Genomic DNA, 18062 nt, shown 5'->3' on the forward strand with positions numbered 1-18062 from the left:
CCAAACCATTTATTTTTAAGCTTTCCAACATCTCATATTATTCTTCTGCAAAACATGGATAACACCACCAGCTTTTTAAAATACTCTAATAAAGAAGTGTTAATGCGGGGGAAAAAATTACTCTGAACACTGAAGATGTGAGTCAAGTAATTCTTCTCTCCCTAGGGCAAAACAAAAGACAACTCATTTCTAGTTATTTCAGAATGTGTTTACACATTTTTTTTAAAAGTCAAGCTGCCTTCTGAGATGTTGTATGAAGAAGACCTGTGCCATTCTTCAGGCCTGTGGCCCTATCTCAGTTACCATCTTCTGGTCGTTACCCATCTCTCTACTTTCTAAGTATTAAAAGAAGTGTCACATTAAATTACAGATGCACTGCTTGGCATAGAAAAGGGACTCAGCATAATTCCCCTTATTTTCTAAGTACAATACATCATACTTCATTATACCATAGAATATATCAAAACTTAAATAACAATCAATTGAACATACTCAATTTTGTATTTGCAGCCTCTTCAGAAAAGCAACTTCACAAAGTTGCAGATAGTTTCTGTGCAATCTCAGCTCTAACCCCTTATGCTTATCTGAAGCCTGGCTCTGTCCAAATATGTCCATCTACTGGTCTTGCCTAGAGATAATAATCATGGCAGCTAATCCATGACAACCGAAGCCTACCCTAGTCCATGTTATGGAGGAACTGAAGCTCATAAGGGTAAATCTGTGGCCTCTCTGCAATGAGTGAGGAGCAAGCCTCAGACAAAGAAATGTAGACCAGGCTCTCAGATATGCAGGATGATGTTTTGAAGGTGATGAGAACAGTCAGCTGTTACCAACAAACCTGCCCCACCTCATCCTGGCTGAGACAAATCCTCATGAAACAGCTGGGTCAAGTTCTACCTTTTTGTTAAAAAGACCCTTCAGGAATACTTAGAATTCTAGTAATGCACAAGGAAAGATAATGGAATTTCTGATTACTGACTGGTCATTCCAAAAAGTGGCAATACCTTACATCAAAATCTGAATAGAAATCATTATTACTAAATAATGATTTTATTTTCTATCATTTAAGATGTACAGCCTGGTAAACAGTATTCCTGATATTCAAAATCCCTGCTTTTTCCAGCCCCTAGAAATTAATTATTTAAAAAAATATATCTCAGCTAAGACCTACAGAAGAATGAAGTAATTATGTCAGCAGCACATGAGGCTGGCTCCTTCAGGGCAAACCTGTATGTGAACACACCTTCAAAGTGTCTTTCCTTTTGTTGCAGCTAAAGACTTCTTGAAAAAAATTTAGTGTGCCATAAGAATTCCTGTCTGCCATCTTTATAATACAAGCTCAATGTTGCAGGATATTTGATCTCACTGTGAGCCACAAGACTGTGAACTATAAAACCCTGTTTCTTGCTTGATGTGGTTGAACCCTGACACACACCTTTAATTCAAAAACTTTCTGTTTTTTGTAATCAGGTGATTATGTTGTGGCTCAACCCTAGCACACACCTTTAACCCTAGAGCTTTCTGTACACAGGATTTAATAATGTTAATCTTAGGTCAAAAAGTGGAACAAGTAACCAGCTGACAGGGATTAACAGAAAGGAGAGACTTTTGAAAGAAGGGTATTAAGTAAAAGGAGCTTTAGCTCTTAAGCTCTTAGGCTTTAGCTCTCTGGCTTTTGAGCTTTTGGAGCTTTTAGCTCGCAAGCCTTTGGCCTTGGATTTTTTGGCCCTGTTCTCCTGGGCTGTCAGCTGAGCTAGTGGGTTTTTTGGGCTTCTCTGAGATGTGAGCTGAGTAGGAAGGTCAGCTGAGTGCTTTTTCTGCCTCTCTGAGCTAGCAGGTTTTCACCCCAGCATCTGGCTTGAGTCTTTATTGGTAAAGAAGAATCAGTTGGGATTTTCATTCATTTTATAACAACAGTTAAACACACCTAGAAGTGTTCTTGACCACCACTTACACATACTTATATGGTGTGTATGTGCCTCAGGGCTCTGAGGTAAACTGGTCCAAGGATGCATTCACTACCTTTCCCTCTTAAATTGAACACACCCTATAGTGTACTTCTTTTTGTTGTTGTTGTTGTTTGTTTTTGTTTTGTTTGTTTGTTTTTTGAGACAGGGTTTCTCTGGGTAGATTTGGCTGTCCTGGACTCACTTTGTAGGCCAGGCTGGTCTAGAACTCACAGAGATCCGCTTGCCTCTGCCTCCCTTAGTGCTGGGATTACGGGTGTGCACCACCATGCCTAGCTAATAGTGTACTTCTTAAATATAGCATGCTTGGAACTGTGTCCACCCCAAGTGATTTTGTACATAAGTACATACAAGCTTTCTGAATAAAAGCCGCATGCTTCCTTTGTCTGAAAGGCACTCACTGCTTTCAGAACATTTACAGTGGTCTGTCTTCTGGCTGGTAGCAGGTAATAAACCTTCCTCTATTCTCTGACCTTCTAGCTGTGCATATTGACTTTGCAGCCACTAAGAAAAGAACCCATTGTATTTGGTTGTAATTACAAAACTAATCAGGCCAGCAAGATTCAACCAGCATCAAAATGAACTGGCTTGAAATCTCGATGCCTGAGAAAAATCATCAGGTACAATATTAGTCCAGTGCTCCTTTGCCCACACATAACAAAGTTCAGCATGGGGCTGAACTAAGTTCTAAGAACTAAGTTCTTTCTATCATGTTCTTTTTGTCATTTAAAGGCTAATCCCACAGCAAGCACTACAGTTTGATTAACAACCATAAACCAAAAGATAACAAAATTCAGGAGGTGTAGCAGAGCAAAATGCTAGATTATACAGATGCAGCAGAGACCTAGCAACTGAAAGTCACAATTTAGTACGTTCATGTAACTCCAGAAATATCAATTCCTGCTTCTCTGACATTTCGACCTGTGGTGGAATGAGATGAGAAGGAGTAACTAGATATATTCACTCCATATACTATTGCTTTAAATTCTCACTCTTCGTTCACCTTTTAAAAAGTTATTCTTTTACATGTTTCCGGCTTAATATAGGTCTTTATACTCCTCAACATAACTTCACTGGGATCAAGTTGTCTACTGCTAAGAAAAATTATTTGTTCTTTATAATATTAAGGGTAATTTAAATGGCCCAAGAACATCTTGTGTCTTTTGTTGTTGTTCTTTGAGACAAGGTTTCTCTCTGTTGTCTTGGCTAGCCTGGACTCACTTAATGGAACTCAGAGATCCACCTGCCTCTACCTCCCACGTGCTGGGATTAAAGGTGTGAGCCACCACCTCCCTGCACCATCTTGTATCTTAGCAGCAGCAGCACACACTGCTATCAGATGCTTTCCAGCTGTGTGACTTCAACATGGCGTGGCTAACTGATCTAATCTTCAACTGATTTTGTCTTCTGTAGAGTGGTCACAATAAGAACGCTTAGATTTTAGCCAGGTGGTCGTGGCACACACCTTTAATCCCAGCACTTCAGAGGCAGAGGCAGGTGGATCTCTGAGTTTGAGACTAGCCTGGACCACAGAATTTGTTCTAAAACATCCAGGACTACACAGAGTAAACTTTTCTCTAAAAACAAACCAAACAATCATAATATAACATAACAAAAAAGAACTCTTAGATTTTAATGCAGGATGAATCCTGGTTCATATGCAGAGACATAGTAGCCAAGTAGGTAGTGTGTATGAGCCAACTGAGTTACTGGAAGATCTGATTATGAATTTACATTTCACCACCGAAATTTCACTCTTAACAGAATGGTTTCACTAAATGATATCTCTTTCTAATCTCTTCATGAAACTAAAATCCTGACTCAAACCAAGTCAATGAAACTGTCCTGAGTCTATAAATACTACAACTGTACAAGCTTGATCAAATATGTGACTCGATATTTGGTTTTCTAGTTAACAAAGAAGAATTATTTGGAAGTAAACTAAAATTTGGCCTTATTTCAGAGATGAGCTTCTGTTCCCTTGTTGGTTCTATTTTAGCTTCTGAGTGAATTTTCTTTTCTTGTATAAATGTAATGACAGATGCCAGCCTATGCTTGGAAAGCTCTAATTGGGAGTACACATATGGCAATTAACTCTTACCATTTCTGGTGAAACCATTCTCAGCTAGCAATTAGAGGATCCTCATGCCAACATATTTGGTTATTGGTGTCTTTCAAAACAAATAAACACAATGTACTTTGTAAATCACATATACACCAAATAAGAGTTCAGTTCAGTAGGTTCAATGTCAGTTCATATGCAAGTGCTCCTTTTTGAGTATGTCTCTCTTACATCTTAAAGATCAGCGTTTTTCTTGTCTTGGTAACTACTACAATTCATGTGCCATTTTCTCTATGCATGGGTACCTGGAAGAGCTCTTTCATCATGTTTTATGTAAAATGTTCTCATGAAACATTTTTCAAGTAGTCAGTAGTGAAAAGAGCAAGGATAATCTCGGCAGAGATAATTTAAATGTTGCTGATAAAGTGAGCATTATCATGTACACCAGCATTTACAACAAAAGAAAAAAACACAGGCAGCAACAAGGTTACAAATGATGAATGATCAAATTAAAATGAACAAATGGCTACCATTCACCTAGACATCTGGTGGTGAGTCTGTCTGTCAAAAAGTGGTATGTTCACCATTTGAAGGGATATAAATCCACTTTAGGACAGAATAAATTTCTAGCCAACTTAAATGCCATGGTTGTATTACTAGAAGTGTTGGGAAAGACCTGAGGGAGGGATGGGCAAGGAGAGGGAGAAAGCCGATTAAAATGCAGCTCAGTATGAGAGAGACAGATGTCTGTGGCTTTATTTCTCTAATCTATTAAAGCAGAAATCGATCACTAACAAGCACCTCAGTGTGTACTAACATGTATTCTGCACAGCTGAGTTTGGTATTTGCTGGACAAGAGACAGAGACTGGAAACATTTACATTTGATTTTCTGAAAAGGCAACTTTCAAAATTTTAAATGTTGTTATCGTATTTATGAGCCAGACAAAAGCCATTTTATAACAGCTGAGCCGATTACAAAAATGCTTTCTAAGATCATTTCATACATGCATATATAAGTTCTATTTTAAGAAAGATATTTTAGTCATAGTCATATTCAAGATAAATTGAGATCAAAGATTTCATCAGGAAGTCATGATTCCTTACACAGGACAGAGTAAAAGAGTACATGTAAGTCACCTAGTAAAGCTTCTCAGTAGTAACTATAACCACAAAGTACAAAATGTGGATATAATGTTCTGAAAAATCCCTAAGGAGCCATTCTAATTTCCAAATGAATTCTTTACCCCAGAACTTTCACTGACTGGTAAACTAACTGTCATCTAAAAGACATCTTCCCATCTTAGGGTTTTGTTAAGCTTAGGATATTAAACCATTTGGAAGAACCTGATGACAAGTTTTTACTAAGTCACATGTGAGGATTGTTTCGACATTCGAAAGTCAAGACATTAGAAGAATGCTATTAATTGTGGAGCGTGTGCATATTGGGCATGTGCACACATATGTAGGTGAACATGGATGTTTGTGTGTGTAGGGACTATGAGTCAACTCTGGTGCCTTCCTCCATCACTCTCCTTATGTTCTGAGACAAGGTCTCTTACTGAACGTGGATCTCAGCAATTAGGCAAGACTAGCTGGCCAGCGAGCCCCAGGAATCCTCCTGTCCCTATCTCTCTAGTACAGATTAAAATGCAGTTCAGCATGCACCACCATGCCTGAATCTGAGCTTTGGAACTCGGGCCCTCATGCATGTGTAGCAAGCACTTTCTTGGCCAAACTATCTTCTCAACCCTGAATAATATCATTTTTTTGTTTGTTTTTGGTTTTTCGAGACAGGGTTTCTCTGTGTAGCCTTGGCTGTCCTGGACTTGCTTTGTAGGCCAGGCTGGCCTCAAATTCACAGAGATCCACCTGTCTCTGTCTCCCTGAGTGCTGGGATTACAGGTGTGTGCCACCACACCCGGCTAATAATCCCCATTCTTAAACAGTAGTAGCTATTTAAAATTGACCCAGAAGAAAAGTATTTCCTTTTCTAGGACAACTTTAGAAAAAAAAAAAAAAAAACTGAGATATCAAAGAGCAAAAAGGCCTATTTACTTTTCAGTATAACAGACTGGAAAGTCAAAGGTGAACAATTTAACATTCTTTTTGATAATGGAACTATTATATACTCATTTACATTTTCTACTTTGTAAAGTCAAAACCAACCAACCAACAAATAAATGCTTTTAAAAATACATGTCCTTGAGGTAAGGAGATGGACCAGTGGGTAAAAACATTTGTTGCACAAGCATGAAGATCTGAGTTCAAGCCCCTAGAACTCACATAAAAATCTGGGTACAGTAGTGTATATGCCTGCAACTTCAGCATAGTAATAGGGCCAGAGACAGGAGGATTACTGGGGCTTGCTGGCCAGCAGCCTAGCTCCAGGTTCAGGGTGAGTCCACTGTCTCAAGGACATTAGGTAGGGAGTGACAGAGCAGGATACCTGGTATTCTCCCAATCAAGGAGAAGGAGGTCTAAACAAGTTTTAAAAGGGGGATGGGGGAGGAAGATGTAGAAGCTGTAGTTCCAGGCTCCTTTCCTGAGATCTGTAAGATTAAAAATTATGGACTGGAGCTGAGAGTCAGCTCAGCACTTGCTGCTCTCGTAGAGGACCTGCATTTGGTTCCGAGCACCCCAGTGTGGCTCACAGCTATCTGTACCTCCAGTTTCAGGGCTCCAGCGCCCTCTGCTGTGTCTACAGGTACTGCGCGCACATAGTGCACTTACAAACATGCAGACACCACGGAAACAAGGTCAAGAGTTAAAATTTACCTCTGCAAATAGGATGATTTATTTCTTCTTTTTAAAACATGTGCACAAGCCCACATGCAGAGGCCAGAGGACTACCTCAGCTGTCACCTTCAGGGATGATGTCCACCTCTTTTGAAAGGGTCTTTCATTGGCCTGGTGCTCACCAATTAGGCTAGGCTGGCTGGCCAGGAAGTTCTAGGAACCCTCCTATCTCTGCCTCCTCATCTCTGACATTACAAGCTGTACCTTCATGCCAGTCATTTTTACATAGGTTCTGAAGACTGAACTCGGGTCCTCATGCTTGTGAAACATGCTGACTGAGTTATCTTACCAGGCCAATTTCTTTTTAACTTTTAAAGGATAAGCAAGCAAAGTTTACTGAGAAGTAGAGAAACAGCTCTCCAAAATAGGATAGGTACTTTTAAAAAGTTGCGTAATAGCTGTCTTTTTTATGGCAAAAACAACAAATACTGGTAAGGACATGGCAGAAAGGAATCCTTATACACTGTTGTTGGGGATGTAAATTAGTCCAGCCAATATGGAAATTAGTACAAGGGTTCCTCAAAAAAAAAAAAAAAAAAAAAACAAAAAAAACACTAAACATAGAATTACCATATGACTGAAACATTCCTGGATATGAAGTACACATTTATCACAGCACTATTTCATGACAGCAAAGTTATGAATTAACTTGGATGCACATCAACAGATGAATGGATAAAGAAAATATGGCATATATACATAATAAAAATAGACCTTATTCATCCAGAGACTTTTAAAAATTGATCAGTGTTAATATCAATATCTACATTATAAATTAAAAATGAGTTGTATCTTTTAAAAAGAGGTTCCTTGTCAAAACATACCTATTTTTGTTTGTTTCAGACAAGGACTCATGTGGTTCAAACTAGCCTTTAATTCATTTTGTAGCAGAGGACAACCTGAACTCCTGATCCTCTTGCCTCTACTCCCAAGCACTGGGGTTACAGAGACAAAGTTCCTTCTGAAAAGATTGATTTCCTACAGCAATACACTCTGGCATACTACAGAAGCAGATGCAGAGAAGCTGCAGTCTTTCCCCATGGAGACAAGGACAGCCAGTGCATGCTGGGAACATCCATCAATTTTCCTAATCTTAAAATGTTATGTCCCAAGGCTGGGCATGGTGGTGCATACTTTTAATTGTAGCACTGCGGAGGTGAATGGCTGTTCAACACCATGTGGATGCTGGAACCTGAACCCCGTTCCTCTGTAAGAGCACCAAGAACGCTTAACCATGGCACCATCTCTCCACCCCCCGTAAAGCAAAGTTTAATGAAGATAAAAAGTTTTTCAAGCTAGGGGCGTAGAGTGCTAAAAATGCTTACTGTTCTTTAAGTTCTAAAATGTTTGCTGAGAATGTTAGTGTTGGAAAGATTTTAAAATTCCTTTAATTTACTGTACCAAGGCTAAAAAAATTCTCTGGGAAGGCAAATTCAATCTTAACAAAGGGGTTAGGTCAGGGGAACCCTTAAAAAATATTCTTTTCTACTCTCAGATACTTCCGTGAGGACAGCTGAGGTGTTCAAACTTTCTTTTCCATTGAGTACTGCCTGATCCTATACCTAACTAGGTGTTAATGGTCTTCAATAACTCTTTTAACTCTTGTGACAGCTTTCCTCTTGGGTCCAGTTTATCCACATGCATTCAAAAGACACAGCTTTCCCTGGCCTGTCAGTGCCCTGCTATGAACAGTACCCAGATAGAGCAGAAGAAATCTTAGGACTGTCACCTGCATTCACACAACTAAATTATGAAAGGGTGACTTACTGGGATATGTCACCTACTTTTTACTATGGTGACTTAAGTCTCATTTGGCAGCAGGTCAGTTTCTCCCTTCTTGCATGCATAGCCCACAGTTGTCTCTTCTTAAACATTTTAGTCCAGTGCTCTATATAAGCTCTGCACTCTAGTCATACAGGAAATGAGCTCTCATTTGGAGCATCCTCCAAGTCAGATCTCTGTAAGGTTTACATAAGATCTCAGAGAATCTTCACAACCATTTGTGTAATATACAATGGAAGGGTTCTCTTTAAATGTAACATTTCAAACTTTAGACATTAGCAAAGGGTAACTAAACAAAATAGCTGAATTATTCAGATTACCTGAACAGGAATTCCAGCATCCTCCACTAAATCTTTAATGGAGTCTACTTCAATAGTTAAACAATGAAGAGAATATGGCCTTATGGAGATCTTAACTACAGCACCCTGAAGAAGGTGCTAATATGTCCCAAAATGGATGAAAAAGTACAGAATGAGGTGAAAAGCAGTGCCACAGGAAACAGATTAAACCAATTCTGGACTGTTTATTTCATTTAGAAGGAAGGTTTACTAAAGTTGTTGTTTCATAATGTAGATCCACAGTGTGTTAACATTAAAAAACACGTATGGTAGACACACCTAATGTCCTAAAACTAGAGAGGATGAGGTAAGACGATAGAGTTCAAGGCCAGCCTTGGGTATATAGTAAGACTTTGTCTTTAAAAGAAAATAACAAAGCTCAAACCAAAAAGCACAGAATGGACAATATTGAAAATCCAGGCCACCTATTTCAGTGTCTTAAATATTAGTGTTTGTACCTACCTCCTTTGCACTCTTAATTTTGGTCAGAAATGTATGCAGTTCCATGGTTTCTGCAAACAGTGCTCGACATACTGCCTGATAATGATTTGGTGCCTCCGACTCACTTGGGAGATGAGCAGCACATACCTACAGAAGAAAAAAATGGGAGTTGGTTGTTACTGCATTTTAGGTACCATTAAAACAGACACACCCAGTCACCTGTAGTTTTTCTTTCAGATGAAAGATAAGTCCTGTCATCCAAGGTTGAATGTACCACAGAACCACAGATACAGTCCACACAATCATGTAGAAAAATGGTAAAGATTGGTAAAGAATACCTATCACCAAAGATATGCTAACTAGAATCAGCTATTTGGAAATGAGAGGACACACATGTAAAAGTTTTGCCTGAGGGAAGAAAAGGGTGGGGGGTGCTAAATATTCACAAAAGCTCAGGTATTTTAGCAGTGTCATAACTAGTTTCAGCTGTCAACCTGATATAACACTAACCTGGGAAAAGTTAACCTCAACTAAAGAATGGCCTTGATCAGATTGGCCTGTGGCCAAGTCTTACTTGTACCATTTTCTAACTTGTTGATTGCCTGGGAGGACATGGCCTACGACAGTGTCATCCCGAGGCATGTGTGTCTGGGTTGTACAAGAAAGCAGGCTAAGCAAGCCAGAGGGAGCAAGCCAGTAAGCAACATTCCTCCACGGTTTCTGCCCAGAATTCACTCAGCAATGAACTGTACCCTGTAAAATGAAGCAAACCCTTTCCTCTCCAAGCTGCATTTGGCCATGGTATTTATCACAGCAACAGAAAACAAACTAGGACAGCCAGTTGCCATTTTCTGAGCATTTATCATGTTATTATATACTGTCTTTGACAGGTCATATATTTAGCATAATACCATGCATTCTCCAACATAATCCTGAATCATCCCCAAAGTTAATGTTTGTTTTGTTCTACCACAGGAGAATCTAAACACACTTCTACCAGGTTCTGAAGCCACGCCTGTTCCACTTGTGATGCCTGGGGAAGTGGGTGGAGAGTGGAAAAGGAGGGCAGAGCTGGTGGAGTACTCAGGTGCTGCCTGTGGTCCTCATGTTCCAAGATGACTGTAAGAGATGCAACTTAACATGATACAAAGTGATTTGTTCTTGATTATCCTGCAAAGATATCCTCTTCAGATTCCAAAGAATAATGTCATGTTTCTATAAAACAACTATTACGTATCCATGTTCAATAGTCACACTTTAAAGTACTTCACTTGCAATGAAAAGCTGTTAGATATTAGAAATTAGATATTAATATAATTATTGAAAAATCTGTTATATTTTAACAACTTCTATGAAAGAATAAAAGAGAGCTGAGTAAGGTGAGTGCATGCCTATAATCAATCCTCTCGCTTTGGTAGGCAGAGAGAGGAAAATCAGGAATCCATGGTCATCTTCCGCTACACAGAAGGTTCAAGGCCCACCTGGGCTCCACGAATACGGTTTTATTAAATGAGTCAAAAGAAAATGTAGTGGTACACACCAACGATTCCAGCACTCCAGAGGCAGAGGCTCGAGCAACTCTGTGAGTTTAAGGCCAGCCTGGTCTACATAGTGAGTTCCAAGCCAGCCAAAGCTATATAACATGACCATCTCAAAACAAACAAAAAAAGAGTATCAAGAAGAAAAAAGGATATCAAGAGTCAGTAGACTAAAAGGTGTCAGTGGTAATGCTATTGCTTTTCATGTTTCTTAGGGTTTTTGTTTTGGTTTTTATTTTTTTGGTACCACAGTTCCTATGCTACTTTTCTTTTTTTTTTTTTTTTTTTTTTTTTGCTGTCACAAAGTACTAAAAAACAAAAAACCAAAGGACTGAGAATTAGGCTTCATTTAATCCATGCTCACTTGGTTCTGTTGGTTCTGAGCCTTTGTGTGGTGAGAGGCTGAAAACATTAGGAAAAGATGTGGCAGAGTACTGTGGCTCTATTATGATGGACAGGTGGTAGAGAGAGAGGATGGGCAGGGAGAACACTCTTCAAAGGTACCCACAAAGCCTTCTTCCTCCAATAAGGCCAATACAACTATGATCTCATCAGAGAACTAAGCCATTGATGAAGTTAGCACAGTACCTTTACAATTCAATCGCTTCTTAATAGCACCATCAGGTGGGGGCCAAGCCATAACAAGAGTCTTTGTGGGGTTATGCCATAATCAACTCAACAGTACTCTATTCAATTTCATAAAATGGGGATCAATCCAGTACCTGTGCTTGCTAGGCAAAAGCGCTACTCCTGAACTATATCCCCAACCCTAGAATGCATTTTGTAAGACAGCAATTCAGTATCAAATTGCATAAGATGTTCATCACAAGCAAACCAACAAAAACCACATCTATAAAGACTAACATACAGCTGGATGCTCTGGAGGATGAGCAAGACTTCTTCACTGCCAAACCACCTCTCAGGTCTAGAGCATATATTCTTTAGTCAAGGGGAACACAGTCTAAGTTTGTGTGCACAACTTATATGGCTTTAGAATCATCAGCAAAAGAGCCCCAGAATGAGTCAAGAAAATAATTACATGTGTGTGTTTATGCTTAGCCTGTGTACATTCCTTCTTTCCAATACAATCAAGAGGCATGAATAAAATATGAAGTGTTTGTGTTTGTTATAGATGCAGAGATCTTGATCACTAAAATGAAAACAAACTGACAAGATCCTACAAACCCTATCATTTGTATTATTGCAACTTAATCTCATGTTTCTACATTTAACAATAACAAAGCAATCATAGTTCGGTGAGATGATAGCTCAGCATGTAAAGGTGCTTTCTGCAGATGCCTGATGACCTAAGTTTGATCCTGGAACTCATGCAAAGGTAAAAGGTAAAAGCAAAGGTAAAAGCAGAAAACTGACTCTACAAAGTAACCCCCTGACCATCAAACATACACACGCGTGCATACACCCAAGCATATACACACTAATTAAGATTTTTAAGAAGAGAAAGAACATTCACATTTCCTCAGTTAATTCTTTGTCTTCTCTTTCAACAAAGCCAGGCAGTCATTGCTAACCAAACCATTACTGACTCACTGACCAGACTCATGTCTGCCTCTAATGTCATATACAATGGGTTTTATGATGTTTGTGTTTCAGATCTTCAAAACTTGTCACATGTCTAAGCAATTTTTCCCCATTCATTCGGTTGAAAAGAACATACAGGATATTTACAAAAATGGGAAATTTTAGGCAAGGTTGATTAACATGGAAACCAAAAAGCAAATAGTGAGGTTATGATATTCTCAAATAAAAGTCCCAAGAAGAGAACTGGTAAAGGTACGGAATGTCTTCAGTATACTTTTACTAATATATTTTTTTTCATAGGCATAGTGGCTCAAATCTAAAAATAATGGGTAAAATGAATTCAGTTCAAGTTTTAAGTGTCTAAGAACCTTTAAAAAAAAAAAGAAGAAGTCAATTTACGTAAAGCTGCTGAGTAAGAATGCTAAGACTCCACTCATCTTCTAAGCCTGTAATGTGAGAGCAGCCTGGAACTCATCAGTCATGGCGGCTGGCCGACTGTACAGACCACGGTCCCCGGTGTCCCTTCCTCCTCCTCTGTTCTTTGTACCAGTAGCCACAGTCAGAATGTAAATTTTGTTTCTTATGTAATACCTTCTATTATTCACATCTTACATCACTGTTTATTAGTGGTCTTTACAGAATTAGATCAATTTTGGTCTGCTGCCTCCAAATATGTTTATATTTTTAAGATTATTTCACTTTTGACTACCCTGTAGTAACTACATGCATTAATGGGGTTTGATATGATATTTCCACACAGGCATATGACCACAGTGACCAAATTCAATGTGCCTAACCTCTACTAAGCCTTTCTTTTCGGATCAGGTTTGCCTTCCCTTTACAGGCGGGGAAATGTACTAGTTCCCTTTATATGCAGCTTATTTCGCTTAGGCTACTATCCTTTTGTGTCTATTTAAAAAAAAAAAAACCCTTAACATCTAGAAAATCTAAAGCAAATATCTAAAATTTGTGTAAAGTTAATGTAAATGGCTACAACAGATTGTAACTCCAGTTCCAAGGCATCTGTTACCCACTTTACTCTTTCTATTAAAGGAATCTTCAAAAGGAAAAAAAAAAAAAAAGAAAAGAAAAAAAGGAATGGCAACTTGTATAATCTCCTCAGAGCCCTGAGAGCTGTTTCTCCTGAGAAATAGAGAGGCACCCAGGGATGCCAGCACAAAACAGGACTGAAACACACTGTGTTCATAGTGTTTTTCTACATTCTGCCTCTGGAAAGAAAATGAAAACCTAAGTGACATACATTAATCAAACAAACAAAAAACTAGTAAAGATTCTATCTAAATAACTCCAAACAGAGTATTACAAGGTTAATTTGTCAAATCTGTTCATTTTCATCTCTTTCATTTAGCCTTCAGGTAGGCAGCAAAACTGAACTAAAAAAAAAAACAAAAAACAAAAAACAAAACACACACACACACACACACACACACACACACACACAAAACAACTTCAATTTTATCATTATATGCAAATCCTATGGGAAGGTCAAAACCAGAAACCACAGATGAGTCAGCTGTGCCAGGCACAGCTCATTCTTCACGTACAGAACCCCCTTGCAGCTTCCATCTCCTTCACAGACAGGAAATGCAGAAGCCAGCATCATGCCCAGTCGGGCTGCTGTGACAGGAACATAACCAACATGTAACAGCTAGACGTGGCCAAGGGCTGTGGTCCAGCCAAAGGCCACAGCCAGGCTATAGAAAGTCTAGGAACTACTGTCAATGCTGAGATAGCAGCCATTCTCTTAAACTACGATGATGACTCACAGAGACGAACACTGAGTGGCTGTGGCTTTACCTTCATGACATCTTGATAGGACCGAATGGCTGAGATGCTTCTCCTGTCCGAGTCTTCATCTTCTGGGCCTTCATCTGCAGCCTCGTAGCCCTCATCATGACTTCCATCAGCCTCCACAGTATTGGCCATTTGGTCGATGAGCTGCTCTAAAGGAGGGCTCAGCTCCCTTTCTTCGTTTTCCTTCAAGCCATAGTCCAATGCTTTATAAATAATAATTCCCAGGGATTCAATAACCTAGGAGTATTAAACACAAGATGATAAATGAAGGGAACTCAAGATTCTAAGGACCAACTGTAATGTATAAAATGTTCAGTATTTCACACATAACTAACTAACTTGAGGAAAAATTTAAAAATTTTACCAACCCATGTATTAAAAAAACTTGAAACGGCAATTTTGGTGTGATTTTGTCATTAACCTAGCCTCAAAACCTTTGCACGCTTTCTTAGATTTATACTAGATGCTAAGATCAGTATTTCTCATCCATGAAAAAACAAACAAACAAACAAACAAGAAATACTAACCAAGCTGACTTGCTATATTGCCAAAATAATTTTATGCCAATGTTTAGAAACTTCATAGATACCCAAAGTATCTGAGACTGAAAATTCAGTTCTTAGTAGCACTTCACTTAAGCCCAAATAACTACAAATCTCTTCATACCAGTATGCAGTCTGCTCACTGGGTTCCACTCATTGGAAACACATCTCCCTCAAATGATACAAACAAATAGGAGTTGTTTCTTTTTTCTTTTTTCTTCTTCTTCTTCTTCTCCTCCTCCTCCTTCTTTTCTTTTTTTTTTTTTTTTTTTATCCAGATATTGCAATAAAGGACACAGATAATCCACCCACCACCCATCTCCACCAACAATACTTTCTGGCACTGTGAACCTGACTTGTGAATGGTGGGTCCATCACTGCTAAGCAGCACCCTGATGACTGCTCCGGATGTGCCAGTATGGGAGAATTCTAGAAGACTTCTCAGAATTGCATTCCTCACTTGCTCAATTATTTTACTTTATAAACCAAGAGCACTATTCATTTCACATTAGATATTTTTCCTTTAAAAAAGTATGGTTAATGACACCAAAGATTTAGAAATAAAAATACTGTCCCTTATCACTCATCATCTGGCTCAAGGAAAATTATTTTAGGTGACTTTTCTGTAAAATTTTACTAAAAATATTTTCATCCCATGAGACCTTGAGGTCACTGAATGTGCTGATTATGTATGAAAGCAGGATAGCACCTGAGTCATAAGAGGGTCTTAGTGAACACTATCTAGCTTTCCCCTCCTTCCCCTCCATTCACTTGTTTCTAATGATTATCCAGTTACCAACCTCAAAATTGCACAAAGAAACTTTATGTCCTTTATCCTACTTTTAGTCAATGATGTGATTTTTAAAAATAATATATACAAGTATTATTTTTAGCCCAATAGTTTTGAGATGAGTTAAACACAAAAACATCAACATTGTTATATACAATACACTGTAAAAGCATTCATATTTATTCAACAAACTCAACACAATCTACAAGCTATGTTACCAGAGAAAATAAGAATTTAAAATGAATATAATACTACCTACAATATTTTTAAATATTTATTTATTGTTTATACAGTGTTCTGCCTGCATATGTGGCTGCATGCAGAAGAGGGCACCAGATTTCACTATAGATAGTTATGAGCCACCATGTGGTTGCTGGGAATTGAACTCAGGACCTTTGGAAGTGAGCCATCTCTCCAGGCCACCTATTTAAAATTCTTAACCTCTAATTATGAAGCAATAAAACTTCCAGAAGTTCTTTTATTGTACAGAATCGTTTTAGCTATACTGGGTCTTAGGGCCCAAGGGCGGATACTTGAATCCCACTCAGAAGGGGAAATAGAACAGATATTGGAAGTGGATAAAGAGAGGGAACTAGGTGGGAGAGGGTGTGGGGAGGGGAACAAAGGTGCAGATTCAGATGTGGGGAGGGCAGAGATGGAAGGTAAGAAAGAGAGCAGGGAGAGAGAAGGGAAACCAAGGTGGGAGGACATCTCTGAGATAAGCTGGAGACCTACAACAGGGTAGGCTTCTGGGAGGATGTGGGCAGTGACTCCAGCTGAGACTCCTAGCTGCAGGGGATACAGAGACTGAAGGGGGCCACCTCCTAGCCAGGCAGGACTTCTAGTGGAGGGAGGGGACCAACCCACCCACAAAACCTTCAACCCAAAATCTAGCTACAGGACACTCTGCTATGCTTACAGACAGGAGCCTAACATAACTGTCCTCTGAGAGGCTCCACCCAGCAGCGAAACAAAATAGATGCTGAGACTCACAGCTAAACATTAGGTGAAGCTAGGGGAGTCATGTGGAGGAGAATAGGGAAGGGTAGTAGTCCTGGAGGGGACAAGAACCCCTCAAAAACCAACGATGTCAACTAATCTAGGCCCGTGGGGGCTCACAGAGACTAAAGCACCAACCAAAGAGCAGGAATAGACTGGACCTAGGCCCCTGCACATATACAACTAATGGGCAGCTCAGTCTTCATGGAGGTCCACTGGCAACAAGAGGAGCCTGAGTCCTACCGACATGGACTCGGTTGCCTGCTTTTGGATCACTTTCCCCTGGCTGGGCTGCCTTGCCTGGCCTCAGTGGAAGAGGGTGCACTAAGTTCCGATACAATTTGATGGGCCAGGGTGGGCTTGGGGGGGGGGGAACTCCCCTTTTCTGACAAGGGGGGAGGGCGAAAAGAATGGGAAGGTGGGGCCAGGAGGAGAGAAAGGAGGGGGCTATGATGGGAATATAAAATGAATAAATGAATAAATGTATAAAAATAAAATAGGATACAAAAGGTAGAATGATCACCGAATGCAAAAGAGGAGAAAAAAAAAGGGGTTAAAAATAGAAAATAAATGTGGAAAATGTTAATACAAGTTTATCAGCAATAATTCTGAGCATCAATAGTTTACATACTTCAAATATGTGTCTAAAAGTGAACTAAAAACCAGTATGTAGTATAAAAGAAACCCACTTGAAGTCATGAAGACAAATAAACTGAGCTAACAGCAATCTGAAACACAGGACCACTCCCTGACACTGCCCTGTGAATCTCTGGCTCATGCACAGATTGAGCTAGTTATGTTCATATCGTAATTCTCCAACTAGTCTAAGCTCCTTGAAAGCAAAACCCTCTACAGTTCATCTTCAAATTGCTTCATAAGCAGCAGGGTCTTAATGAACGAGTCAACAAGACATGAATTCGTCCCACCCCTGTGTGCATGGTTTCAAGTTTAGATACGGAACCAAGGTCATAGGGAGGACTACCTGTGTCACTTCAACTTCTGTCCTCCCAACTGACCACTGACTGGCTCCGAAACATCCTAGAGAAGCTCCTAGCCCAAAAGTGATCAGCATGTGGTCCACTTAAAACATTCCAGAACTGTTTGTCTTAAACCTGACTTATGACTTAGCCGGAGTAACAGGTAGCTCTAAAGGTAAGCCAGCCTCTTAGAGATGCACACAGCACAACACAGCTGGGCTTCATCAGACTGGCATGCACACCAGGTGGCTCTTCCCTTTGTTGAGAAAGAGGGATCTTGAATAATGTGTAACTAGTTCCTCAGTCTTGAGCTGAGGACAACAGGTGACCAGCAGAAACACTACTGAAAATATATTTGGACACCTATCTGGACATAGCTGCTCCCATAGACAATTACTTAAAACTAATTTTAGAAGAATACTGGCCAAATCAGGTGGCAGCATGAAAGGAGCTTAAAGATCTGGAGAGGTGG

General features: G+C 39.5%; 1 protein-coding gene across 4 annotated transcripts in view; it reads right to left on the reverse strand.

Moving 5' to 3' along the window:
• The window catches only part of Spire1 (spire type actin nucleation factor 1), a 111524-nt gene that overhangs the window by 40023 nt on the left and 53439 nt on the right, over positions 1–18062 (reverse strand). For all 4 annotated transcript variants that reach the window (XM_055622643.1, XM_055622642.1, XM_055622640.1 and 1 more), the window contains exons 3-4: positions 14286–14519; positions 9409–9534 (exon numbers count right to left, since the gene is read on the reverse strand). In XM_055622643.1, coding sequence (XP_055478618.1) covers positions 9409–9534; positions 14286–14519 — 360 coding nt within the window. The remainder of the gene's footprint in view (positions 1–9408; positions 9535–14285; positions 14520–18062) is intronic.

The sequence above is a fragment of the Psammomys obesus genome, unplaced genomic scaffold (genome assembly GCF_907164565.1).
Source record: "Psammomys obesus unplaced genomic scaffold, mPsaObe1.curated_primary_1811, whole genome shotgun sequence".
In the NCBI taxonomy this organism is placed as follows: Eukaryota; Metazoa; Chordata; class Mammalia; order Rodentia; family Muridae; genus Psammomys; species Psammomys obesus.